General features: G+C 43.0%; 9 protein-coding genes across 9 annotated transcripts; 6 read left to right on the forward strand and 3 right to left on the reverse strand.

The window, feature by feature from the left end:
• The first annotated feature begins 199 nt into the window (after positions 1–199).
• On the forward strand, positions 200–1,811 carry BDB00DRAFT_341371 (uncharacterized protein). The gene is made up of 3 exons (XM_053117005.1): positions 200–778; positions 878–1,053; positions 1,117–1,811. Exons 1-3 carry the CDS (start codon positions 445–447, stop codon positions 1,711–1,713), a joined length of 1,107 nt encoding a protein of 368 aa, XP_052980279.1. The 5' UTR covers positions 200–444; the 3' UTR covers positions 1,714–1,811.
• A 108-nt stretch (positions 1,812–1,919) lies between these two features.
• BDB00DRAFT_956160 (sister chromatid cohesion C-terminus-domain-containing protein) lies at positions 1,920–9,328 on the forward strand. Its single transcript, XM_053129652.1, has 21 exons — positions 1,920–2,668; positions 2,811–3,235; positions 3,312–3,423; positions 3,556–4,237; positions 4,332–4,476; positions 4,554–4,826; positions 4,947–5,128; positions 5,210–5,417; positions 5,505–5,651; positions 5,716–6,060; positions 6,173–6,397; positions 6,478–6,612; positions 6,697–6,790; positions 6,864–7,036; positions 7,111–7,216; positions 7,287–7,451; positions 7,533–7,747; positions 7,840–8,017; positions 8,102–8,253; positions 8,376–8,656; positions 8,761–9,328. The coding sequence occupies exons 1-21, from the start codon at positions 1,981–1,983 to the stop codon at positions 8,993–8,995; spliced, it is 5,166 nt and encodes a 1,721-aa protein (XP_052980280.1). The 5' UTR covers positions 1,920–1,980; the 3' UTR covers positions 8,996–9,328.
• Positions 9,329–10,090: 762 nt separating this feature from the next.
• On the forward strand, positions 10,091–12,012 carry BDB00DRAFT_762647 (major facilitator superfamily domain-containing protein; the record flags this gene model as incomplete). Its single annotated transcript, XM_053119344.1, has 7 exons — positions 10,091–10,196; positions 10,294–10,370; positions 10,463–10,641; positions 10,743–10,858; positions 10,932–11,117; positions 11,274–11,648; positions 11,744–12,012. The coding sequence occupies 7 exons, from the start codon at positions 10,091–10,093 to the stop codon at positions 12,010–12,012; spliced, it is 1,308 nt and encodes a 435-aa protein (XP_052980281.1).
• A 540-nt stretch (positions 12,013–12,552) lies between these two features.
• BDB00DRAFT_762608 (peptidase S8/S53 domain-containing protein) lies at positions 12,553–13,964 on the forward strand (the record flags this gene model as incomplete). The annotated part of the gene is made up of 5 exons (XM_053119343.1): positions 12,553–12,815; positions 12,910–13,034; positions 13,127–13,246; positions 13,333–13,666; positions 13,775–13,964. 5 exons carry the CDS (start codon positions 12,553–12,555, stop codon positions 13,962–13,964), a joined length of 1,032 nt encoding a protein of 343 aa, XP_052980282.1.
• Positions 13,965–14,368: 404 nt separating this feature from the next.
• Positions 14,369–17,468, forward strand: BDB00DRAFT_820482 (glutamate decarboxylase). The gene is made up of 13 exons (XM_053123306.1): positions 14,369–14,590; positions 14,688–14,793; positions 14,874–14,889; positions 14,994–15,009; positions 15,119–15,153; positions 15,253–15,390; positions 15,483–15,709; positions 15,855–15,978; positions 16,063–16,163; positions 16,248–16,289; positions 16,401–16,551; positions 16,635–16,911; positions 17,003–17,468. The coding sequence occupies exons 1-13, from the start codon at positions 14,434–14,436 to the stop codon at positions 17,296–17,298; spliced, it is 1,686 nt and encodes a 561-aa protein (XP_052980283.1). The 5' UTR covers positions 14,369–14,433; the 3' UTR covers positions 17,299–17,468.
• A 93-nt stretch (positions 17,469–17,561) lies between these two features.
• BDB00DRAFT_787459 (uncharacterized protein) lies at positions 17,562–18,920 on the reverse strand (the record flags this gene model as incomplete). The annotated part of the gene is made up of 4 exons (XM_053120703.1): positions 17,562–18,197; positions 18,309–18,665; positions 18,764–18,844; positions 18,909–18,920. 4 exons carry the CDS (start codon positions 18,918–18,920, stop codon positions 17,562–17,564), a joined length of 1,086 nt encoding a protein of 361 aa, XP_052980284.1.
• Positions 18,921–19,568: 648 nt separating this feature from the next.
• BDB00DRAFT_787460 (peroxisomal membrane anchor protein conserved region-domain-containing protein) lies at positions 19,569–20,957 on the reverse strand (the record flags this gene model as incomplete). Its single annotated transcript, XM_053120704.1, has 3 exons — positions 19,569–20,204; positions 20,291–20,479; positions 20,562–20,957. The coding sequence occupies 3 exons, from the start codon at positions 20,955–20,957 to the stop codon at positions 19,569–19,571; spliced, it is 1,221 nt and encodes a 406-aa protein (XP_052980285.1).
• Positions 20,958–21,475: 518 nt separating this feature from the next.
• On the reverse strand, positions 21,476–24,539 carry BDB00DRAFT_820492 (S-adenosyl-L-methionine-dependent methyltransferase). The gene is made up of 11 exons (XM_053123307.1): positions 24,195–24,539; positions 23,880–24,103; positions 23,666–23,806; positions 23,356–23,587; positions 23,166–23,262; positions 22,836–23,073; positions 22,519–22,754; positions 22,271–22,373; positions 22,087–22,191; positions 21,717–22,014; positions 21,476–21,668 (listed from the first exon to the last, which is right to left on the reverse strand). Exons 1-11 carry the CDS (start codon positions 24,486–24,488, stop codon positions 21,582–21,584), a joined length of 2,055 nt encoding a protein of 684 aa, XP_052980286.1. The 5' UTR covers positions 24,489–24,539; the 3' UTR covers positions 21,476–21,581.
• A 523-nt stretch (positions 24,540–25,062) lies between these two features.
• On the forward strand, positions 25,063–25,674 carry BDB00DRAFT_871781 (uncharacterized protein; the record flags this gene model as incomplete). The annotated part of the gene is made up of 2 exons (XM_053126868.1): positions 25,063–25,401; positions 25,483–25,674. The coding sequence occupies 2 exons, from the start codon at positions 25,063–25,065 to the stop codon at positions 25,672–25,674; spliced, it is 531 nt and encodes a 176-aa protein (XP_052980287.1).
• Between the last annotated feature and the right edge of the window lie 36 nt (positions 25,675–25,710).

Here is a 25,710-nt window from a genome sequence, read left to right on the forward strand (position 1 = left end):
ATGTACGGTAAAATGGGAACCTTCCAAGCCTACCGACAACATGGAAAAGTACCGCATGATTCTATCGCCCAACATCAATGCAGTACAGTAAGCGGTACTGACGATCCGGACAACCGCTGCAACATCATGTGCAGTGAGCAGAAGACTATATGAATTATCAAGTCTTATGAACTAGTAGACTTTCGATCGTATGAAAGAACGCTCCCATATTTGGACTTGCATTTACATTGTTGAACTTCTGTAAAGTAAATCTGTTGGCTCGGTGCATGTGCATTTTCTATATAAAGTATCCAGTGAAAATCATTACAACGCATTGTTCTTCGTTTCATTTTTCAGGAGTTTTACCTTGTGTAGCCTTCTTCACACAAACTACGCTCTTTTCCTCTTTTTCCAAAGCAAAGGAAAAGAAAACGTGGCCTAGCTTTTATACGTATATTCTCAGTAATGGCGTCAAGTGTACAATTAACAAAATTCGGCAATCAAGTGGCGGGCCATGACAAACTTTTGCAGTTCTCGACAAACGATCTCATGGTGATCAAGCCGTCGACACAGACCGAGCTACAGTTCTACGAAGATTCTCAAAATGATCTCGAATTTCGTTGCTGGATCCCAAAGTGTTATGGCAGTTTACACGCAGCAACTGAATCCGAGTTGCAAATGCTAGAACAACAGCAAGGAAACGGCCAGCTGGAACAAGAGGGAGCAGCTCAAGTTCCCTTATTGCCACAACAACAACAACAACAGCGCTTACAAGACAGTGAAGGAAGACCACTGGATGATATCCTTTTTTTAAATACGTTTCCAAATCAACACGAAAACGCGATACAATGCTGATTCGAAAAGAGCGAACTTAAAATGTCCTTAACCAATTATACACAGCATCTATGTTTAGAAAACCTTCTACACGGATTCACCAGACCCTGCATAATGGATCTCAAAATTGGCAGCCGATTGTATGACAACGATGCTGATGAGGCCAAGATTACCAAAATGAAGGAAAACGCCAAAGGAACCACCATCGAATCATTGGCTGCTCGGATAGCTGGTATGAAGGTCAGTTTCTCTCGTTTTGGAGTTATCATGTCCTTTCTTCTAAGCTGACATAAAGTTAAACAGGTATATGATACGACTCGAGGCGAATGGGCATTATACGATAAGAATTATGGTAAATCCAGGACAAAGGATGATATTGCCGATGCGATCCTTGCCTATTTCTTCCCCACAAGCAGTTACGCACACATATCTGAAGAAGCCAATCGCAAAACATTGAAAGACGAAAAAGCCGCCATCACATCGAAACGTATTTCTAGCAACAAGATGGAATGGCTTTTGGAATGTTTTATCGAAGAAGTATCCGGCATCCGAGAATATCTGGAGGAGCACCCCAGCATCCAATTGATTGGATCGTCACTGCTGTTCATATATGAAGGCGACAAGAATGCTGCAGATGCTGTATGGAAGAAGATGCTAGAAGAAGATCGGAAAGAAAAGCAGCAGCAGAAAGAGAATGAAGACAAAGAAGGAGACGAGGACGAAGAAGAAGAAGAAGAAGAAGAACGGCCACCAATGTATGATCTTCGATTAATCGACTTTGCACATTCTTCATGGAGCTCTAAACAAGAAGAACAGGACCCAGGAATCTTGAAAGGATTAGACAGCGTTTTAAAGTTATTGGAACAATGTTTAGAGCGACAACAGCAAGAAAAGCTCTAGCTTTCTATCCACTTGTCATGTACCTTTTTTAAAACAGATGAAAAATTACTATAGTACCTCTTAATATAAATCTTATTATCAAGATAATTCATACAAACACAAAAGAAAATCATACGTATTCTCGAGTGATTACTTATTGTCAGTGTAAAACACCGTGCTGAGATAAAACGCGTGCCGATTTTGAAAGGAAACAAAAAAACCGCGACCGACGCGTTTATTTCTGTTTTTTCGTGTTTCACCAATTCTTTTTATCATTCACCAACCAAAATGGAACCCTCCAAGAAACAGGGTCAAAAGTCCAAGCCATTACGAGCGCATGAAGATAATAAACATCCTACAAAGAAACGACGAGTGATTACAGCTTCAGAAAAACGAGCAGCAGTTTTAAAAAAGCTACTTCAGCAGAGTAATAACGATAGTTCTCCTGCTCCTGCTACCGCCACCAACACCACGAATGACAAAACCAAGGACGACAACAGCGAATGCGCCAATAACAACACCATTTATAATAGCGACAGTAACAGTAGCGATGAAGAAGATGATATACCACTGACAAGGCGTCGTGCATTTACCCAAAAACAACAGCAGCAGACACCATCGCCATTGCGAGAAATAGAATCCCCGTTACGTCGAATGCAACTTCAAAAACCTTCCAGTCACAGCACTCCAAGAACTGAGAAGAAACGAAAAGCACCACCTCGAAACCACATCCCGTCGCCAGAAGCAATGAGCGAAGGAGAATCAGAACTAGAATCGCCCTTACGCATAATGGAGATCGATCAGTCATCGTCTGATCTCAAAGATACGGAACCAAGTGAAAAAATTCCACCACCTCCTTCACGGGCCCGCAGCACTAGCAGCAGCAGCCCGCCACCAGATAACTCTATAGACGAGGAGCAGCGACGGCACGTTCAACATGAAAAAGGCGAAGACTCGTTTGAGAAGCGCGGAGAAGGTATAAGCATGTTGTCAACGAGGGGATTGATTCAATTCTCATGTTCCTGGGATGGATTGCTTGGGTCGGAAAGAAACATAAAAACAGATGGAGTTTGGAGTAACTATCACTAAATGACCCAATACTACAATATATGATATAGTGGCACTCGCGAAACTCTCAGCTTTTGTGGACATTATACTTGAACGACTGGATAATATAGATGACGATGGCGACGACAGTAATGCTGTCGCCGACGATAAAAACGCAATACTGACCATAGACGATCCGCCCTTATTGCAACCTTCAACAATGCAAAAGTTCACCGCACTTGCGCTAAAAGCAGCACAATATCGTGTTGTTACAAGCAATATCGACCTTATTCCTAAGATTGCACAAATTATCCGGTCAATGGAGCAGCATTGTGTCCAGGCAATGGAATTACAAATTATTTCGACATATGCGAAAGCACGAGAGAGCAAAACCGGCTATGCTGGAATTGTCAAAATGCTGGATCGAATCGTCAGCGGATTGGAAGCCGCTGCCATGATAGTCGATTTATACTCTGTTTGCAAAATTGATAAGCAGGTAATAATCGATGGTTCTTTTAGTCTGCACAAGACATTCCCAATTTGTTGACAAAACCACTTTTATGTTTGCTTAGCATCTTCCCGAAAACTTAGTCTTAACATGTATGCAATACGTCCGAAGTCAGTTGGATAATACCATCTATCCACTCATTGATTTGAATGGCTTTGAAGAAGACGCGACAAGCTGTAAGTGCGCTTTTCCCCCATGACGCACCTTTCCTCTTTATATTCATATGTCTTGGTCTGGCATGATCACGGACAAGGGTTATTATTGTTTTGTTCTTGCTAACTTTTCATCAAAAATGGGGATTTATCAAGTGAACAACGACGCGCGGGCTTTTTTGCGATTCGTGGAAGCGACACCAGTAGCGAAGAACCATCTATCACGTATGCTACCACTAGTCACTCACCTGTTTTGCCGTATTAGTAACAACTTGTTACCGATGGAAGGTTTGGATGACCACGGTATTATCGTCCTATGCTACATTGCTCTCGGTGCGTTTTTCCATGATTACACGGACGAGAATCACTCTTGCCTTGTGAAGACAAGTTCTACGACAGGCGGCGACACAATTATCAATCCTTATGAGCAGATGAAGATGGCGGCATTGGATGTCTTGCGTCTCTTATTCAACAAATATCCACAGCATCGGAAATGGATCCTATCCGAGATTCTGACCAGCCTCAACTCCTTGACAACGATGGATCGAACGGTCAAACGGTATCGACTGCGAGGTGGTAGTGGCGATAAGATCCATGTCATGAGCGCCCTCTTAATGCAGCTGGTACAGTGCTGTACGATTACCGCGGATATGGAGGACCACCGTCAATGGCTTCGAAAATGGGAACTGCGGTATCAAAAGGTCCGAAAGGAAGGTGACAGCGCACAGATCCAAGATCTTCAGCAAAAGATGGCGCAAAAGACAGTTTCTTTCTGGAAAAGTGGCATTGACGCTGCAACGGAAAGTGCTTCGTATCTCCTGGAACATCTTGTGTCAAAGTAAGTTGTGGGATTAGTTGTCCGAGTTTTTTGCTGTGAATTGCTTTGTGATCAATGACCACTAATGTAAAAAAAAACCGAAAAACCCCGATAGATGTAAATCCAGAAAACGCGACAGCTACTCAGTGGCAGAATATCGGGCAATATTAGAAAGCACGTTAAATGACATGCTGTTAGTCTTGGGCAAGCCAGAGTGGCCTGCTGCGGAACTCCTTCTGCAGGTGCTCAGTGTGATATTGGTAAGGGGATCTATAAATATCACTTGTATGTATGTTTTGTATGGAAGGGAATTCACTCACGGATAATGGCAATATAGACATCCAAACTCAAATCTAGAAAGTCTGAGCTGTATTTAAAATCACTTGCTATCGACTGGCTTGGCATCATTTCATGCAGAATCAAGGCCGGCATCGATTCGGTCAGCGGAGGGACCTCGGCATCTCTCACCCCCAAATGGATCTACGAGTTATACGAGAAACTTCCTTCGGAAATAAACAGCACCACTTCGCCGGACGTCATTGATTTACTTCACCAGTGCCATATGAAACTTTACGAGCATTTCGATCAGCCCAACGATACAGCACGCCAGGTAAATAAGAATCTCTAATGTTTTATATTGCCCTACTTCTGGTGCTGTAATAGCTATTACAGGCACGTATTTTTCTATCATAAAGATCAATTATTGAATGCTATTACCGAATACACACAGTTTCACTTATGCGCTTGGGGATTCAGCTATGCAAGTTGTTGGACGAAAGCGACGCAAAAGAATGAACAAGAATGGGGATCCGAGATCCAAGAAGCCCTTCAAGTCAATATGGGCCGTACCTTTTACCTCTCCGTCGCTGGCGGCATCAGTGGGCGTTATCCTGAACAATGGGCTAGCAAAAGGTACACATATAAACTTTTATGTCAAAAACGTAGCGTCGTCAAAACATCATCAACTAACTATATCTGTTACTTTATGTAAAGCTCCTTGTTCGAGTTTCCTGAGATGAGCTGGGCAGATCTTACTTTATTATCCGAGCTTCTCGTTTCGCGCAACACTTTATACAAAAGCTTCAATATGTTTTTGGCAGAGATCATGGAATGCTTTCATAGTGATGTTGCTACTTATCGAAACAAGGCTGTCAAGGCAATTCGACATATCGCTAATGGTGTTCCAGAAATTCTTGATGAGGTATGGATGGACGTTGTTAATATACCAAAGCCCTCCGCATCCACGCTGTAATTATTGACAAGATTTAATATTATCGATCGATACTAGTCTCGTATCAGGATACCAATCATACAGCGTATACACGATAGCTCACCCTCGGTTCGTGATGCAGCTGTTGAGGTTCTTGCCAAATATTTGGGCCGCCAGACCGATGTCCCACGTAAACTATACGACATTGTGAGCATGCGTATCATGGTAAGAAAGATACGTGTTTTCCTGAAAAAGAATGGTAGACAATAACATACTTGGGAAATTTTAGGATACTGCAATTAATGTCAGAAAACGAGTCATCAAACTGCTGCGTGAACTCTATTCCAAGTGCAGTGATGAGGAGCTCAAGATTGATATTGCATCAAAATTGATTTTGCGAATCAGCGACAGTGAAGTGGGGATTAGTGACCTTGCACTCAAAATGTCACAAGAAGTGCTATTCTTTCCATTTCAAGATATCGATAAGGATGATGGCGATTATTTTGGATCATCCTATGACAATGCCCCCAAAGCACGCAAAGAACGGATAAAGGCCCTCACCAATATTATCACCGGAGCCGCTTCTCGAATAGAGGGTGGGAAGACTACAGCACTTTCGCAGATTGTTCAGAAGGTAATTTTATTAGCATTAGCAGCGGATATTGACTTGGTTATTCTTCTCGTGACCAAACCGAACATATTCAATACGGTTTTCCTCTGATACCCCCAACCTACCCCAATGATAGACTCTGGATACAAGCAACGACAAATCGCGGATATGGTTCGAAAAGGTCTTCCAATGGATTATCGACTGCCTGTTCCAGAGCATGATGGCACATGACGAAGCTGGAGAGATGCGAGAATTCAAGTATTGTCTGGTTACTGCACACTCGTTCATCAAAGTCTGCCCTGATTTGCTACGTGAAACGCAGATGACAGCGCTCCAGCCTTACTTGAGTGTATCTGAGCAGGTAAATGACGGGTCATATCAGCTGAAAATCAGATATACACAAAGAGCAGTGCATCCGTCTTATACCTAATATTCTCAAAGGACGATTGGCCATTAGCACGTCATGTTCTCAACATCTATGAGGATGTTTTGCCTCGTATCAAGTATCATGATCCTGATTTTATTGCGCTGATTGAGCGTGTGCTTATTCAGCTGGTGGGCACAAGCCCCCTCGAGGTTCGCTATCCTTAAATTTTGTTCGTCTCGAAAAAGGTGTTATAATCGAAAAGTATTCTAAAAAGCTATGTCATCACTATTCAGGTTACGGCCAGCACTGTTTCCTGTCTTTGCGCTATTGTCGGTCGAATCTCCCATCACTATGGGATCCTGGTTCGAATCCTAGGGTCGTGCATAGGTAATAATGTCTGTTTTAAAGGAAGAGGAAGGGTAATCGTATCCAATAACTAAAGCTGTTGAGCAATATATAGTTAAATTGAGAGGATTACAGAAAGTCATTCGAGAAAAAAGCGCGTTGGATCGACCGGCTACCAATGCTACTAAGCTACTGGCTATTTGTGGGTTGTTATGCCAATACTTTGATTTCGACGGCAAGCGGAAGGAAGATCCAGAAAAGATGAAGGCGCTTGATAAAATTACCGAGGTAAAAAATTAAATAAAATAGCAACATCTCCACAGGTAGGGCTACTCATCTAACATGCTATTCTGTGATACTAGGGAACCATCGATTCGACCGTTTTCAAGTTACTGTTCTGGTATACCGACAAGTGGCATCAATATGCTGACAATACCTCCATACGATTGGCAGCGCTTCAGAGTCTTGGTAAAGTTTGAATAGCTCTTCTGAATCGCTTTCAGTTGCAGGAAAGAAAGTTAAAATTTGTTTTTTGTAGGTTATTTGTTTATGCGATACCCGACGCTAATAACAACCGAAGCTTGCTTGGAATTAATGGACGATATCTTTGATAATGGCTCTGTGATGATGCAAACGCGGCTTATGAAAGTGTATTATGACTTTCTTGCGTCAGAAGAAAACAGATTGAAAAAGAATGAAGAAGGTAAAGAGCTGCGGAGGAATCCATAAAAGAGAAACCTTAAACTAGCAAAGAGATATGAAAGTAACACTTCTTTAATAATAGTCGCGGGTGCGTCCTTGTATACGAAGGAAATCGATGTGAATGTATTGCTGGGAAACACAGCAGAGTTTGCAGAACTGGGCGTAAACGGCTCGCTTATGCAACGGTACCTTGGAAAGATCTTGGAATGTTCTATCAACGATTCGGGTGAACTACGCTACGCTGCGTATGAAGTTATATCTGTGGTTATGCGTCAAGGATTAGCACATCCAGTCTTGGTATAGTATCTTTTTTCCAGGAGAGACGGAAGTATTGTTGTTCTTCGTTGTTCACAAGATCGAACTAACTTGGAAATGCATGTGTCCCACAGTGTATGCCCGCCATCTTTGCTGCAGAGACAAGCCCAGACAGTGCTTTACGACACAAAGCTTATTACCTCCATCGGTTTGCCCATGACAAATACGGCACACTGCTGTATACACACTTTCCACAATATTTTACCAAGGCATTTCAATACCAAAAGTTGCATGCTGGTATCACTGCTAGAGGTAAACACGATAACGAGAAACTTGAAGGATCGAGGCTGCGGCAGTGTATATCATATTAATGTTTCATCCTAATATTCTTCAAAGGCTACCGAATCAGTGGTGGCGATACCAAGTTTGATGCCCTCTTTGGATTGACATTCAGTATTATCAAGCAAAAGAAAAAGCCAAAGGTCGATTTCCTAAGCTCGTTATTAAAGCCTTTTAAATTTGATCTTAAAGAAACAACAGTGGAAGAGGTAAGAGTGCAAATATGTATATATGCATTTTTGAGGGACTACAAACGAGACCAAACAGGATCTGGACAATGTAAAGTAGCAGCAAATAATGGTGTAGGCTAACATATGTTGTTGTTGTGCAGGTTGATGTATACTATCTCCGGTTCCTCGCGGATAACGTCATTGCACTGGAGCTCACACAATCCGACGAAGTGTTCCACTTACTATACCATATCAGCCGAATCCAGGCGACATCGTGTGCGGACCTGGTCTCCTATATCCAGTATATGAGGAAAAATAATGGTCGGTCCGAGAATAGCAACAGCGGCAGGATCGATCAGCTTGCGTCAAAGTCGGCGATAGCAATGTACATCTTATTACGTATAAAGGCGTCTTTGAAAGATCTCTATGGAATTAGTGATAGGTAATGATGATGTTAATTTATATCACACCCTCGTGCATTTTGTCTCTTTCGTTTAACCGCTTACTAATAAATGCAATTTCTGTTGCTGTTTGTTTGTTTGTTAGCGACATTGCTGAGTTTGACCCCAATGAAAACCGAAAAGCTCGGGCAATATCCAAGATTGCCGAGACGGATTATGTGATAGATTGGGCAGACGAGTTACAATTTTTCCAGGAAAATCGACTTGACGAAACTACAGCGACAGATGCATACGACCAATTTGAGCTACTGGCTATGGCCACGACAACAGCTGAAGAAGAGGAAGAAGATGACGACGACGACGAGGATTTGGACGGTTAATTCCGACGAGATAGAAACGACAACACATTTTTTTTCTGCTTACTTACTCCTCCATTCGACCTCACTTTGTTTCTTCGAATTGTGCGATGCTTTTTTAACTTTCGCATAAAAAAGAATGCAGGAATGAATCATATACCCCGGTATAGCTGGACCGAGCATATTTTTATACGAGAAAAGCCAAGAATATATCCATCGGACAAGCCGATTCGGACCGATTTCCAATCATCAAGCAAAATGGCATGAACATGAGCACTATGTACATATCGCAGTCACTAGAAGAATGCATCTGTAAAACACAGCTTTTATTCTCAAAATAATAACAACAAAATGAAAATACGAATATTGTATCGTGCCTCGCTAGATTAGCAGCGAATTGAGAAGAAAAGAGAGAGAGAAAGGTCAGGCGGGTACAATTAGAAAAAGAAGAAGGAAAACACACTTTTTTTGTGGGAAAGAAAGACGCTTCCGTTATAAGATACGACTTCCTCGAAGATACTTGCACTCTCGTTTTGATCCTGAACAGTAGCCAACCCCTTTAAATACATCATCATCATATGCATTTCTGTTTATATCTCTCTATTCTTATTTGTAGTGCTGTCACCGTCATTTCTTTTGGACTCTCTGTCAGGCCAGTGACGATAAGAATAGATCTGAACGAAAGTACCGAGAAAAAAAGGTATACAAACAACTTGGTCCTTTTTTTCTTTCTTTCATTCTTTTTCTCTTCTCTTATTTTATTGACATACGTAGAAAAACATGGCTCGACAGCCTTCTACTTCTCAACCGCTGTCATCACCAATACCGACAAGTCACACATGTAATACAGCAACCACTACTATCACTGTGGACAACAATAGTAGTCTCCCCTTGACAGACCCAGATAGTCTGTCAACCATTATTGATGATGAAAAGACCCCTATACCCGACATGCACAGCCATACATTAAGCAAAGAACAGCCACATAGCGATTGTCTGCCCGACGACATGGATATGGCCATGGCGCCCATCCTTACGACATTGCAACCATTGCAGGTCGGTTGCACATATTTCAAGATTGAAAAAAGAGATTTTGAAATTCATTTAGTTACATGATAGATGTCTGCTATACGAAAATGGTTTATACTATTCATCGTAGCGTTGCAGGGTTTCCTCGGTCCACTCAGCAGTTCGATTTATGCAAGTTGTATTGATTCAATTGTGTGTGTGGCACTGTTTTCTAATTTTTGTGTTACTGACATTGGACTTGTGCATGAATTTGCGACATTGAATTAATTTGTAGGTACCGGCGGTGCACGAAGTACGGCGTTCTCTCGGTGCATCGAGCACGTTGATCAATGCCACCATCTCATTGTATGTGTTTACTCAGGGGATTGCCGTAAGTAAACGTTACTGTCATTGTTGGCTGTTGTAATATTTTATGAATTGGGCTACTTGTGTAAAAGAGTCTAAATATAATGGATTTATTAGCCAATGATGTGGGCAGCACTTTCAGAACGGTACGGACGTCGCTTGATATATCTTGGGGCAACATCCATCTACGTAGGGTCTACCATAGGTTGTGCATTGTCTCAACGCATTGGTGTATTTGTTGTGATGCGCATTTTCCAATCGATCGGTGCTAGTGCAGCTCAAGCTGTTGGCGCAGGGTCAGTAAGAAAAACACCGGAAAAAGAGAAAACGTGGTGGTTCTTTCTAAAAGGTAGATGGCTTGTCACAACGAGTGCTTACGTGATTGAAATGCACACAGCACTATCACAGATCTTTTTCTAGTTCATGAACGTGGAAACGCAATGGGCTTATTCTTTCTTGGTCCTCTTATCGGTCCGGTAGTTGGACCTATTGCTGGAGGCTATATTAACGAGTGTAAGTGCCTTACGAGTCACCACCTTGATCTCTAATTCATATACACCGAGAAGTAACATATGCGTTTCATCAGATATCGGATGGACCTATATCTTTTGGACACTCGCTGGCATGGGCGGATTCGTCTTGATCCTTATGCTGTTCTTCCTTCCAGAAACCTCAGCACTTGTTCTCGAACGATGCAAAATTCGACGGAAACTGCAAGAACGAAGGGAAAAGGCTGTAAACGACAAAAGAAGCCGACAGCAGCAACTAGATAGTCTGCCACGGCCAGCAGCACCAGAAGCAATACCATCTGCTACATCGGTAACAACAATCACAACGTCTATAGCAGCAGTCTCAACGGCAACAGCAGCAGCGATCGCACCTCCTGAATCTATGCTGAAAACATTTACACGACCATTTACATTCTTAGCCAAACCTGTCGTACTCTTGGCATCGACACCGTATGCGCTAGCGTACGGGTTCATGTACTTTGTCATTTCTAGCTTACCCCATCAACTCGGATATCGATATCAGCTGACTAGCTCACAGATTGGACTCTCCTATCTTGCAAATGGTGTTGGAAATGCAGTGGGCGCCGTGCTCTCTGGCAAACATGCTGATTGGTTGCTGCGACGGAAAAAGCAACAGCAAGAAGAACACGGGCAGCAACAGCAGTTGGAGCCAGAGATACGTCTCTCGGCCATGTGGATGGGTATTCTGTTACTGCCTATAGGCGAGCTCATCTATGGATGGTGCGTTCAGGCCCATGTTCACGCAGCTGCGGGTCTTACGGGACTATTTATATGTAAGACTTCGTCTTTTGTTTTATGATTATCTTGAAACATGTGGACGGATGTTTGGATTGCAATGAACTGACTTTCGGTCATGATTTAAATATAGTGGGAGTCGGCGTTGGCATCGTGCAAACACCAAGTAACACTTACCTGGTAGATGCCTACAATGGGTACTCTGCATCTGTCATTGGTGCGTCCAACTTATTACGAAGTACGTTCGCAGGATGTACACCACTGATGGCTCCAACCATGTTAAGATCAATTGGGAATGGCTGGTCTATGACCATCTTTGCTGTTATGAGCATCATGAGTGGTGGTTGCATCTACATTGTGCAAATGTTTGGTCAACGATGGCGTACATTGAACGCATCATGAAATCCTGTCAGAAATTTGTAATAACAAACATACTTTCTTCTTCTTTCGTTGTGTTGTTATATGTTGTATTTGCTCGCGGCCATTTTCGTAATAATAATAAAACATTTGGTACGATGCTTGTTGTCTAGGAAACAATAAAAGCTTTACCTCTCCTTTATTGCCGCATTTGAACACCCCCCTTTCTCTCTTTCGTCTGCCTACTTTCTCTTTTCAACTTTGTAATCATGATAGTCAAAACGTTTAGCTTCTGGATCACAGTATGGGCTGTTGGTGCCAATGCAGCAGCTGCAAATTTGCATATCGTCAAATTGAAGGATGCGACTGCACACAAGAACAATAATGCAACTATAACAGGTAATAACCACAAAATATAAAGTAGCTTTTATAAACAGAAATTAAACTTACTCTATTTCACGTCATGTAGCAGCAGCATTTGAACCAAGCTCATATATCCGTGAGCATTATGCATTATATCAATCAAAGCAGCATCAGGCCGCTGGAGGAGGCGTCAAGATGGCAATGGCACCCGTCGAGCCTACCATGGATACCATTCAAGTTGGCAAAGATTTTTCAGCAGTAGTTGGATCGTTCGACACACCATTCACCGATTATCTACACGAGCTTGATGCCATTGATTACGTTGAGCCTAATCAAGTGTACCACATAGCAGCATCGATTGCAGCAACAGCTGAGAAACGGGATCGCCAGGTGCAAAGTCCCGTTCCAAACTGGGGCATCGCAAGAATCACCCATCGAGACAAGGATGATCTAAAATCAAACATATTCGACGATGCAATGTCAGGGTGAATAAAACATTTCTTCATAGTTTGGTAGTGTTGTGTTGCAAACAAGCGCTGTTGTCTGTTGGTTAGCTCATCTTTTAAAAATTGTTTATAGGGAAGGAGTACATGTCTATGTTTTTGACACAGGCGTCAATGCCGACCATCCTGATATTAAGGGCCGCGTTACACGAGATGCCAACTTTATCGAATACGAGGATGATAACGACGCATCAGGCCACGGTAAGAAAATTTATATCATGACGACCCTTGTCCGGATAGTAGATTCCAGCCATTCTTTTTCTCCCTCTTACATAACACATACTTGATTTCAGGAACACATGTGGCGGGTATCATTGGTGGTACTACCTTTGGTGTGGCTAAAAAGGCGCAGATTCACAGCATCAAAATACTTGACAAACAAGGCGATGGCTCTACTGTTTCTTTACTTCGCGGTAAATGATATAGGCACATTACATATGTAATCCTATACACTTGTTATTTATGAATGTACTTACCTGTAACGATTATTCTCATATAGCGATATCATTCGTGGGCCATGTTGCCATACCAGGCAAGAGCATCATTAACTTGTCATTAAGCGGCCCACCCTCTCAATTGATCGACAGTGCACTCAGCAGTCTTGCTCGAGAACGCAACGTCCCTGTTTTTGTCGCGGCGGGAAATACCGGCGATGACGCCTGTGCCTACACCCCGTCTCGTAACGCGGCTGTGTTTGCTGTCGGCGCATCGGACAACATCGACAACGTGCCTATGTTCTCATCTTTTGGCAAATGTGTACGACTATACGCCCCAGGAGTGGATATCACCAGTAGCTGGCTTGGTACTGAATCGCACAGTTTGGATGGAACAAGGTAATGTGTGGAAAACCGGGTGACAAAAGATCCCTAATATTATGTTGTGTTTTTTTTATACCCTTAATCTCTGTTTCATGTATACTAATGATAATGTGCTGTGCGTAGTATGGCCAACCCGCATGTTACCGGTATTGCTGCGTTGCTCCTTGGTAAAAATAACTATGCCTCGGTCGACCAGGTTTACGACACGCTGACTTCTATTGCCACCAAAAACGTATTAAAGATGTCACCAGCGGCTGTGGGACATGAAAATCACAATCTACTAGCCTATACCGGCATCGATGATGCTCTTTAAGTAGTTAGCAGAAACGCACTCTTTCTCAATGTGGCGGCTATGACGGATTAAAATTGCGCCGTACTATTATGTATACAGACTTACTCCTCCTCCTTAAACTCTTTCTATAAACAGTGTTAAAAAAAAGACGTAAATTTCGAATATGTAGAGCTTTTGTTGTTATTGTTGTTATTATCGATATTTAAAAAAGCAGATGTTCTTGTTGAAGGGAAATAAAAAAAAGTATGACTTTTTATCGAGGCCATGCACACTTTGTGTGTTTCGTAGTGTCCTATTAGAACCATTTTAGGCGCGCTCGCGTCGCACACAGACCCTTAATATCGCACCACAACCCGATTTGATAAAATTATGCCAAGGATGCAGTACATGGATACTGCTAAAGTCGGCGTAAACCCCAACCACCTGGCTATTTGTGCTTGTCTGGGTGATATATGTAATTCCAGGCTGCACGTTCTTACCCGAGTAGACAATGTGTTCCCATCACCCATTATCTCTATGGAGCTGCAGTGGTATAAAAGGGGGCCCCCGTTCAAGCAGCAGTAAACGGCTGTATTCTTTCCTACTTCTCGTTCCTGTTTTCTATCTTTTTACCACCATGGTTTTCCTTTCCAACGCTATTTCCACAGGTTTGATAGTGTTCTCCAGCATCTATCCATAAATTTGCCGAGCGTTTTAATTCTGACATCCTTTGATAATAACCGCATTCCTTTTTGATGTTTATAGCTCGTATCTCTGCTTCGTCTGAAAATGCCGAAGAGAGCACTGGCCTTAGAAGCCCTGTTGGCACTACGATTTACGGCACGCGTTGGGCAACTGAGGAGATCCCACGGTAAGAACTGAAGGGATTTACATGCATCTTTTAAATGTAGGCTCATCATATTGTACGCGTTTCATTTTATGTTTTCACAGCTATGACATGCCAATTGTACGTTTAGTAAAGAAACAACAACAGCACCGTTGTATTTGGCGTTTGAACTAACAGTAGTCTTTATTTTCGTTTTGTTTACAATGCTTCCAAACAAACTCTAGGAAGAAATGCCTGCAAGTACGTGTCTCCCGTTGTCGTTTGCTGTACCTAGGAAATCGTCGTTTATGTTCTATCGTACATATATTCACACACGCACACCTTTTTTTTCCTTTCTCTACTAAAATAGACGTCGCATACCGCCTGATCAAGGATGAGCTTGCGGTACGTAGGTCACAGCACCATTATTTCCGTTTCCCTCTTCCAAATCCGTATAGCACCACCTGAAACTGCCATTTCTGACTCTTTCTTTGTCGCATATAGCTTGATGGCAATCCAGCCTTGAATCTTGCCAGTTTTGTTACCACGTACATGGAAGATGAGGCCGAAAAGCTGATGACCGAGAACTTGTCCAAGAACTTTATCGATTACGAGGAGTATCCTCAGACGGCCGAGATTTGCGTAAGTAAAATAAACATCTGAACGTTGCACAAGGGGAAGGGGGGCAAATGATCAGAAAGGTGAGGAGGGGCTAAGAACGATGATACATTTAGAATCGCTGTGTCAACATGATTGCTCGGCTTTTCAATGCCCCGATGCATGATCCTTGCTCCGAAGCGCTGGGTTGCTCTACCGTCGGCTCTTCCGAAGCCATCATCCTTGCCACACTGGCCATGAAGCGACGATGGCAACATGCTCGTCGCGCCAAGGGCCTCTCCACTGAGAACCCAAACTTTGTGTTGGGCGCAAATTGTCAAGTTGCGTGGCACAAGGCTTTGCTGTACGTATAACCCATCCATTTCCGTCTGGATGACCGGACCGCGTCGTCGTCGTCGTTCTCCGCTCTTTCTGCTGTGTACACAAAGCAAATTTCTGTAGTGTGTCAAAAGAAAAACTCACAAACCCAACGGGCTTGTTAACATTAGATACTTGGAGATTGAATCTCGTGAGGTCGAATGTACCGAGGACCTGCTTTACATGGATCCTCAGAAGGCAGTCGACCGTGTGGATGAAAACACGATTGGCGTGTGTGCTATCCTCGGCTCAACGGTAATAATTGCTTTTTGTTTGTTGTGTTTTGCATAACACTCTATGCAAGAGCGGGTCAGAGTGATACATAAACCCTCTCTTTAGTATACGGGTCACTATGAGGACGTCAAGACCCTTAACGACCTATTGGATGAGAAATGTGAAGAAAATGATTGGGATATTGGTATCCATGTCGATGCTGCTAGGTAACGGACAATGGACTCAATAAAAGTCATAACATGCAAGAAAGCGCGTGTCATAACTAACAACGTACCCCCGTCCGAAATTAGTGGCGGTTTCGTTGCACCTTTTGTTGTCCCGGAACTTGAATGGTAGTGTATATAATATTCACACAGCATTAGCAACAACGCATACAGTATATGTACAGAGCAACAGGATAAATGACGCTAATCTCTGTCTTTTATGGCTTACCAATCTATAAGGGACTTCCGTTTGAAGCGTGTGGTGTCCATCAATGCCTCTGGTCACAAGTATGGCTTGACCTACCCTGGCGTGGGCTGGGCTGTCTGGCGAAGCCCTGAATACCTTCCACAAGACCTTATTTTCAACATCAACTACCTGGGTAGTGATCAGGTAAACATATAAAAAGGACACAAGTTCGTGCCATTGGAAAACTGTATATCTTCTAAGCAGATATTAAAAACATGTTATCGTAGGCCTCCTTCACACTCAACTTTAGTAAGGGCGCTTCGCATATCATTGCACAGTACTATGTGCTTATCCGCCTTGGCCGCAGCGGTTTCCGCAAGATCATGGCCAACTTGACTGCTACCGCCGACCACCTTGCTGAGCGTCTCAAGAGTACTGGCAGATTCTCTATCCTCAGCCAAGGTGAAGGTTTGGGCTTGCCACTTGTTGCTTTCCGTCTCAATGCACCACATCACTACGATGAGTTTGATATCTCTGCTCGTCTTCGTGAACGCGGCTGGATCGGTAAAGTACTCTTTCGGAATGATCACGTATATTGTACATGCGTTTGTGATCATGTATAGACTGATCCTGTTTGCTGGATTCTATTTTCTAGTCCCGGCTTATACAATGGCACCCAATATGGAAAGCATGAAACTTTTGCGCGTTGTCGTTCGCGAGGACTTTTCACGATCGCGTTGTGATATTTTGGTCAGAGACGTTTTGGCCGCACTCAAATCTTTGGATACCTGGGATGAAAAGGCTGTGGAAGATACCCGTGTTCTTACTGCTGAGCATGCACACAGCGCTATGCACATCAATCCTACCAGCTTCCGTCCTACTGTGGATGAAGATGAGAACGAGAGTGGTCTCAAGTCCCCCGCTACCAAGAAGGCTCCTGGCATTTGCTAAGTTAGATTGCTGCAGTAAAGAACCACTATTTATACATGTTAACCTTTGTTGCTCTCATGAGGGGGATTCAACAAAGAACCAAAAAGATTATCTTTGTATCAAAACGACTCTGTTTATGTACCCTTCAAAAAAGAACAAAGATAATATATCAGAATAGAAGGAAAGAAATACTATATACAATTTTATGCTTTTGTATGCGTGGGCTGGATTTAGTAATAACAGGATGCTGTATAACACAACAATAGTGCCATCCTCTACTCCCTTCATCCCCTTTCTTCGCGTTTTCGCTTTGCTTCTTCCATTGTAGAGTGTTGTCCATCATTCGATCGCTTTGCAGGTAGCACTAACAAGGCTTGCTGGTCTTTGGGTTGGGGCATGGGTAATCCCTTCTGTCGACTGCATTCACGACAATACCAAGGGTCCAGCTCTGTCTCGAATTGTGCAATAGTCGGATCTTCACACAGTTGATGGACGCCCAAGTTACAGTGGTCGCAATAAAACATGTTGTTTACATCCTCAATGATCTCGTCAATGCCACATACTTTGCAGACCTTGTCGTCGTCAGGATTTTCATACATGTAGTGTTGATCATCCTCGTCGAGGATGTAGTCGGCCAAAGTAATGCCGCTTTCTTCTTCTGCAGCAGCAGCACTAGCTGCTGCTGCGTTGCATGCCTTGGTATTTGACGTCGTTTGTCCTGCTACTGAAGTTGGTGCTGTGTTTGAGGATGCGGATCCTTCAATTGTGCTGTGAAAGGTTTCAGCTACCATGGTGCGGTTACAGTAAAATAGATAGACCGGGCGGAACTCTCTTGGATGTGCGCTTGGTTGTACCGTTTTTCCATCTTCATCCACAGTTGCTTCCCCATGAATATCTGCCAATGCTTGATCTGAAGTGATCTACATTGTGTAAAGACAGAGGTAAGCCAGTTAATTAATCGCTGGATGTTTTTGGTTTTGTTCGTTTGTTATATCGAGACATTCAATAAAGAGCTTTTTTTCTTGGGTTACCTTGGTTTCGTTTCTATCGGCATTAAGCTCGGAGAGTATTCTCCATAATTTACCGTTCTCACTTGAAATGTAATCGCGTAAATAAAGCTCCCACTCGGGCTGTCGTTGATCGTAGTTGCTGCGATGCATGAGTGCACCCATCAAAATATAGTCAGAGGAGGCTTGCAGGGTATACTCTTGCTGCTTTGACACTGCTTCATAGTCGTGCTTAAATCGATCCAGTCTTGATTGTACCAGCTGACCCAATGTTTGCATCGACGACGACGACGACGATCCTTCAGATCCATCATGTTGGGGTACACCGTTTAGGTATCCCATTGTAGCGTTCAGGATTGAATCGATACGGACTGTGCTTCCCTAGCGTAACTGCAACGTTCATTATCGTCACATGAATTTCATTATAAAAGAAGAAAAAAATAAAAAGAAGAAGAAAGCCTCCCCTCTAATGGGCTTACCTGGTATGGATAAAAGAATCGTTCGTCGCGGGCCATGGCTACTTCATGGCCATATTTGATGTGCACTGCACCTTTCCGTGCCTGACAACATTATTTTTAACCTTATTTACAGAAAGAGCATTTTTATTTTACTACTACTACTTACTTCTTCGGTCATGATCTGGATATGCAAGCTTATCGGCTCGCTCTGGTCCCTGAAATAACGCAGGTCCAACCGATGCCAATCACTGGTTTGAAATGTAGTCAAATCCTTCCACCACCAATGATCAACATTATCTGTGGTCACTCTGGCTTGCTGCAAGCAAAATTCAAAAAAGCCATTCAAATCCGATGTGGTTCCAAAACGTTGTAATCCGGCGAGGAGGATCGCAATAAGATTAAATCGTGCATCGCTGACGAGTTTTTGAGGAAGTATATACAGTTGGACCAAGATGCGAGCTAAAAGAACGCGTGGAATGCTGTCCACGTAAAGTCCTTCCATGCGGCGGGAAAGAATTACCAGAGACGCGTTGTTGTTGTTTTCTGTTGTTGCTGTTGTGGTGGTGGTGGGGGTGCTGTTAAGAGATTGCAGAAAGAAAGACAATAAATCAAAAATCTGCTGCCTACAGCGGAGAAACGTGCATTATTTGCCAACGCAATGCGAGTTCATAATCAGGGCTACACATTTGGCATATCCCCCTTCTTTTCCGTATTTACGCTAACAGCATTGTTAATCCGAGTTTACGGATGTTACTGTTCCGACACAATCCACTTCAAAAGTTATCTCTAGTGACTTTTTCAAGTTTTTGATCTTTTATTTGACATATCATTGACTTTGTTGAGATACAGTTGTAGTTTGCGGTGAAGATGTTGATGACGCAGTAGCATTGTTATTATTGCTTAATTCAGAGCGGAAGGATTCTCGCCGCCGAGGATGGTATTGAGGGACGTCACGGACAGGAGGAGTCGTTGTTACTGGAGAAGAAGGTCGACTGTTGTTGCTGCTGCCGGTGGTACTAGTAGTATTTGCCATAGGAAAGTTTCGTCTGTTCAACAGCATGCCTTTGAAGCTTCTGATTTCGCTCTTGAACGATTGTACTGCAGGACTGTCGTTCGAGTGATTCGTTCGTCCTGGGGTGTATCCATACGAGCTGAACTGGGACGCATATGCCGAGTACATGTAGTCAGGATGGGTGATGGCATCCTTTAGTTCGGTCACCTTGTTGCGGAATCCAGTGTATGTTTCATTGTCGCTTAATACTTTGACACGTTCCTCGGCAAGATTTACCACGTTCGCTACCCGTTCGCTCAGCGTCTGATGTTTTTCTACAAGCTGCTTATTGCCTTGGACCGGTTTGACATCAGCAATTGTCTTGCTTAGTCTAGAGAGAAGCGCCGCCCGTTGGTTATAACGATCGCTTTGGTATCTTGCTATTGAGTCGAATATCGGCCCAATGAATCGCTAGATTGGTAGTGACACATGCATCTGAATGATTAAATTGTTCCTAACACTCATTTGCTTTAAAAAATATATCCCTCTCTAATTACCTTGATGATACGCAGTATACCAGCAGTGATACCAACTAATCCAAAACCTGCAAGTAATGCAATTCCAAGCACCTGTTGTATCGGCATGACAGGTGGAGGAGCAGGTTGATAATAGACAACTTGAGGCGGTCGTGGTGGGACGGCAGGTCGGCTTACGACTGGAGGTCCTGCTTGTTGTAAAGCCATAGCCTATTTATCCCCATCCCGTTTAGTTTTTTACCTTTTCCATTTGTTATGGGGGAAAGGAGAAATCTTGGGAGGCGGAACTAACCTGTGCCGGTGCGCTTGCCGTAGCTGTTACAGCTGCTCCATTCTCTCCAACCCGTTTAAATGATTCCGTGATTTCGTCCGCTGTAAGGCCTTTTTGGCGAAGAAATGCGACCTTTTTGGCATTGTCTGCGGATCGGACATTAGGAGACGACAAGAACGAGACGGCTGACTTGATCATGTCTTCACGGAGTGGTTGTGAGGGGGTGGTGGTCGCTGGTGCTGGTGCTGGTGCTTGCTGTTTGGCAGGAGCAGTACTACTGATTGTACTTGAATTGGTTAATGTTGGAGATTGCGTAGTTGTTGGTGATGTTCCTGCCTCATTGGTGCTTGGCTGTTGATTGCCGGGTGGTGGCAAAGAGGTGGTGCTTTCGCTGTTGTTGTTATTGTCGTTAGTCATGAAGAACACTCCTCCACTTTGCACAGGATTTCGTACTTTTTTGATGGGTGGGGAAAGAGGGAGGGTTTTAAAAAATCAAAAACTCGGGTAACACAATTTTTCTTGGGCAGTATCTCGGTCAAATAAGCATTGAGTATACTTACTGCGTCTTACAGCGTGCATTTTGTTATTATGGCAATTACACTGCTGACAGCTGCCGAGACGGAGGCCCCCCCACCCCATTAAGTTTATTATATTCGATATTCTATAAACCCTAATATGTACGGATCAAGCCAAGCTTATTTAAATCTTTCATGTAGCAGCATCTTCCGAAAAAGTTGCCCGCCTCTATTGTTTTTCCGTCCTTACTAATGCAGATCAGCAACCTACTTTGTGCATTCCTGGTCGCTGAGATACATTCGCTTTGGTGCACCCTCGATTGTTCAAAGGTATTTTGTCTCGGTATGGGGTCCCTTTACTTTCAAATTGGTCGTCCGCTCGGACATATACTTTGTATATTTATCAGCGCTAACCGGGATCGATGATAGAAGAATGGATTTAAACACATCAAACGTAAGTTATAATACATGAAGAGTATGCATTCGCCTTCCAAAAGTTTATTATTCATATATCAATGGTCAAGCCCTATTGACATTCTTGTTGTTGTTTCTTGTCACCAGCAGAAGATTCAGTGATTTCTAAGTTCTCTTCTTGCATTCCTTCCACCTTCACTTCTTCCTTCACTTCATCCTTCACTTCATCCTTTGCTTCTTCCTTTGCTTCTTCCTTTGCTTCCTCCTTCACTTCTTCCTTTGCTTCTTCCTTTGCTTCTTCCTTCACTTCTTCTTTGTCTTCTCCGTTTTCTGGTTTGCCCTTTTCTTGCTCCTTCTTTTCCATATTTCGGATCATTTCCTCAGCAGCTTGTGCTTCTTCTTCTTGTAAATCCTTCAGGTATTCACCACGTACAAATTCAACCATCAATTCACAGTGGTCCGTGTGAGGGAAAAGATCGATGGAGATGGCGCGTGATGGGCGGAAAGGTTCGCCTGGTGCTCTGTTTGACGAAGGCTTGCATAATCTTTTAAAGAAAAGTCAGTTTCTGTTTTTTTTCTCCCTAGATCTCTTCGAGTAGTATGGACGTATTGCTTACGCGAAAAAGTTTAATAGAGCTTGCTTTGAATCACAGCTGATGTAGATAATTCGGTCGACCTTTGATCCTCGAAGTGTATAGATGACAGAGTTGTGCACGCCATTTCTATTTTCCAATTTGTACATATCAGAACAATTTAGTGACATGAGTATAAATGATGATGAAAGCAAAGACTGTCATTTACCTTGGTGGATCAAGTACAGCTACCACATCTTCATTGATTTGGCTGCCAATGACATCCATTCGTTCTTCTACCTTGTTCGCGTAGTACGTGACGTTGTCGATATCTACACACAAAGTAGCAAAGAATAAGTTTTCTCGTCTGTATCAATTCATCCTCTTTGCTAGTTACCACAAACATTGCTCCAGTATGTGTATATTGTACACACACAAAGCACTGAGTAACACACCAATACATAAAAGGCAACTTACTGTTAATGGAAGCATTAAGCTTCGCGTCCTCAATGGCTTCAGGTACCATCTCGATACCAATCACGCGATCTACGGATTTGGCCATCGTAATACCGATCGTGCCTGTACCACAGCACAAGTCCAAAAGTGTCGTCTTTTTATCCTTGTTGATTCGACACCACTCTGCACACTTTGAATACAAAACTTCTGCAGCTGGCGTATTGACCTGGAAAAAGGCGCTTGCCGAGATCCGGAATCTATTATCTCTCTTTTAATAACGAGCTGCTCCTTTCATCCAGTCTTGAAGTAATAAAAAAGCGACAGAAAGGGTTGCTTACTTGCAGCCGAGCAGTTCTTCGTGGACGATGCCGTCGCCAGTAAGTACTTCGATAGGGGCACGATCTGTAATACCGTTCGAATCACCATTCCATGCTTGGAACAATAATGTCGTGACGGTCAATTGTTCACCTTCGGGCTTGTCTTGGAAGCTGTTCCAGTATTCAATCAACTTTTTCTTTTCATTGTCCACTTGTTCTTCGGTCAAATCAGCAGTTTTCACTTGAATCAAAATCATGTCTATACAACATATCACCCAAAAAAAAAGAACGTTTCGAATTAGTTACAACACTGCTTACTGATATCACCCACTCTTTATCCTTCCAACTTACTTTCACCGCTACGCTGTGTCTTGGTCATCAATGTTCTCCATACGCCGATCTTTTCAGTTCGATCATACACTGGGTATTCAGAGTTGCGAATGTAATCCTATATGATCATTCATAAATCAGTATATGATTCAATGTAAGAATTGTATGCACTACCAATATCACTCGATCAAAATCGAGATCTTTCTCTTACCTGCATAGAAGAAGCAATACGCTTGGCAATCTCGGGCACATTCAAGCAGTCCTTTGGGTCCAAAACCGCCGTGATACCCAACTTGTACAGGCCGAGCAAAAATCCGACTGTTGGCTTGCCATCCAAATCTTTCCCAATAGTGAACTCACACTTTGTGCGGTATCCGTTGACTTCGGGTGATCCAATAGGATCATACATTTTGCAGGGCATCCTGGATCGACGGTGCACTGGTCTGCGCAATCATGGTACATTAGATATCCTACATTCGCTCTCCCTCTCTTAATCTCCCCTTGTTCTCCAGTGTACTTACTTTGCAGTAGCCCATTGCATTTGCTCAATAGCTTTTGGAGTAAGATCTTGTTTTGCAATATTCTGCAATTGGCTCTTGAGTTTGCCCATGGCAGTGACGCCCTTGTTGTTCTTTCGCTTCAGCTGTTCTTCATATGGTACTCTGCGTATACATTACGGTTTTATAAGATAAGCGGGAGACGACCCTATTGTTAACGGGTTTGATAACCACTTACTTGTGGAGTGGGGTGACTTGATCTGCCAGTTTTTCTGCGGGTGTACGGGTGTCATTTTCGGCCTCTTTTTCCTTTTGCACCTTACCGCCCCTCATTCTATGATTCTTTTCCATTCGCTTGGTATAATCGCCTTTGAGTTCCCGAATATGAGACGCCTTGAGTTCCTTGCCCTTGAACTTTGCGTTCTCTAACTTTTTCATCATATCGAGCGCTTCCTCTTCCGACTATAGTTGGTATGTGAGAGAAAAAGAAAAAAGGCATAAGCAACTGGTTGGTTCTATCAAACTCGATATATTCTCATATATTTTTGTTTACCGATGCATTTATAATGCCGTAATCCCACTTGGGATTTTTGCTCATCGAATTGCAGCCCAACTCCAAAAGATACTTTTTGACTTTTTTCCAGTCTTTCTTGTTAAAGTTGGTGACCTTGATGCGATGCACGGTGGTGACATTTCCGTCTTCGCTACGAATTCGTTTCTGATCAGGCTCGTTGACTTGGTCATCTTTACTATCTTGCTGCTGATCTTGAACGTCGTCTTTGTCGTCGTCACGGGCACGCTTGCCGGACCATAAAGAACCAATGAATGATTTCGCGTACTGGAACATTTTCTTCTTTTTGTGTTCGTGCAAAAAATAAAGGTAAAAAAAAGCGCTGAGTTGTAACCTTTTTTTTTTTAATGTGGAGACTCGGTGGCTGGATTACTTCTTATGCTTTATGCGATCTTATTTTGCAATGATTGGTTCACTCCTGAAGAACGAGAACGGCATCATATTTCCATGATTTGTTTGTTTCTTGATATACGCTCCTCTCGGCACACTATACACTTTGGTGTATATAAGTTATTCGCATCGTTTCTCCCATATGTCTGATAATAGTATTTGGTCATCATGATTTGACAAGCGCAATTCCTGAAAGCGCCCTGATTCTAATACACAAATAAGGTAAACAGTATATACCAGCTATTGGACGTACATGTAATTATATGGCTGGACTGAAGTGTCTTTCTCCATTCAATGGGGTGGAGGAAAGTAGCAGATACTCGTAGCTTACTATGCATTGAGCTGCTGTTGATGGTGCGCACTTGTTTTCCCCCAGTAAATAATAATCACAGCGATTAATACGTTCCACAAGTGCGGTAAATGCAATCCTGCAGCTCTCTTCCGCAAACACTTGTAAAAAATGACGTTCGAGCCACATAAGAAACAATCTAGGATGACTGCATTTTTTCATAAACAACCAGGTGAACAAGGTGAGGCAGCCATAAACGATACACAACCAGCGTCACGAACACAAGTCAGACAAGAATATCAAGCCGTATTGGCAAGGATCGAATCAGCTAGTCAAGACGATCCATGGAATGTCGAAGAACCCCTTGACAACAAGAAGCAATCGTGCGAACGACACGGCGATTTATCGAAACTTGTTTCTAGGACGGGTGGTCCAACAATTCAACCACGCATTATAAAAATGAACAAGAGGAACAATCTTGATTCGGCCATTGTGAAAATGAAGGAAAAGGTAAAAAGATGGATCTTGATGGGAGGCAAGGGGGGCGGTATAGAGCTCCAACCTTCTAAGCTGTTTTGCTTTACGTATTAGTGTTCCTTGGAACAACAGAAGAAACAGCTACAAAACGTAGTGGTGGCTGCTGCTACTAAGGTGAACAATGGCATAACTGAGCCTCGCATCAAGGTAGCCACGATACGGAGCGATACGAGTGTGTCAGCGAAAGAGTTTGAAAAACGATTGATGGAACGGATAAAAGCGAAGAGCAGGAGTAGTAAAAAGTAGTATACTTTTCTCCTTAAGATGATGTATGTGTACATA

This window comes from Zychaea mexicana, assembly GCF_025766255.1.
Source record: "Zychaea mexicana strain RSA 1403 chromosome Unknown BDB00scaffold_31, whole genome shotgun sequence".
Taxonomy (NCBI): domain Eukaryota; kingdom Fungi; phylum Mucoromycota; class Mucoromycetes; order Mucorales; family Lichtheimiaceae; genus Zychaea; species Zychaea mexicana.

Coding starts and splice junctions, on each gene's coding strand:
- BDB00DRAFT_956160 (XM_053129652.1), top strand. CDS start 1,981: ATGGAACCCTCCAAGAAACAGGGTCAAAAGTCCAAGCCATTACGAGCG. Junction 2,669..2,810: donor GTTTGAGAAGCGCGGAGAAG/GTATAAGCATGT, acceptor TATATGATATAG/TGGCACTCGCGAAACTCTCA. Junction 6,613..6,696: donor TGGGCACAAGCCCCCTCGAG/GTTCGCTATCCT, acceptor ATCACTATTCAG/GTTACGGCCAGCACTGTTTC.
- BDB00DRAFT_820482 (XM_053123306.1), top strand. CDS start 14,434: ATGTGTTCCCATCACCCATTATCTCTATGGAGCTGCAGTGGTATAAAA. Junction 15,391..15,482: donor CTCAGACGGCCGAGATTTGC/GTAAGTAAAATA, acceptor TGATACATTTAG/AATCGCTGTGTCAACATGAT. Junction 15,710..15,854: donor GCGTGGCACAAGGCTTTGCT/GTACGTATAACC, acceptor TGTTAACATTAG/ATACTTGGAGATTGAATCTC.
- BDB00DRAFT_820492 (XM_053123307.1), bottom strand. CDS start 24,488: ATGTTCCAGTACGCGAAATCATTCATTGGTTCTTTATGGTCCGGCAAG. Junction 24,104..24,194: donor ACGGCATTATAAATGCATCG/GTAAACAAAAAT, acceptor TACCAACTATAG/TCGGAAGAGGAAGCGCTCGA. Junction 23,074..23,165: donor GACACAGCGTAGCGGTGAAA/GTAAGTTGGAAG, acceptor TATGTTGTATAG/ACATGATTTTGATTCAAGTG.
- BDB00DRAFT_341371 (XM_053117005.1), top strand. CDS start 445: ATGGCGTCAAGTGTACAATTAACAAAATTCGGCAATCAAGTGGCGGGC. Junction 779..877: donor TGAAGGAAGACCACTGGATG/ATATCCTTTTTT, acceptor CCAATTATACAC/AGCATCTATGTTTAGAAAAC. Junction 1,054..1,116: donor CTCGGATAGCTGGTATGAAG/GTCAGTTTCTCT, acceptor AAAGTTAAACAG/GTATATGATACGACTCGAGG.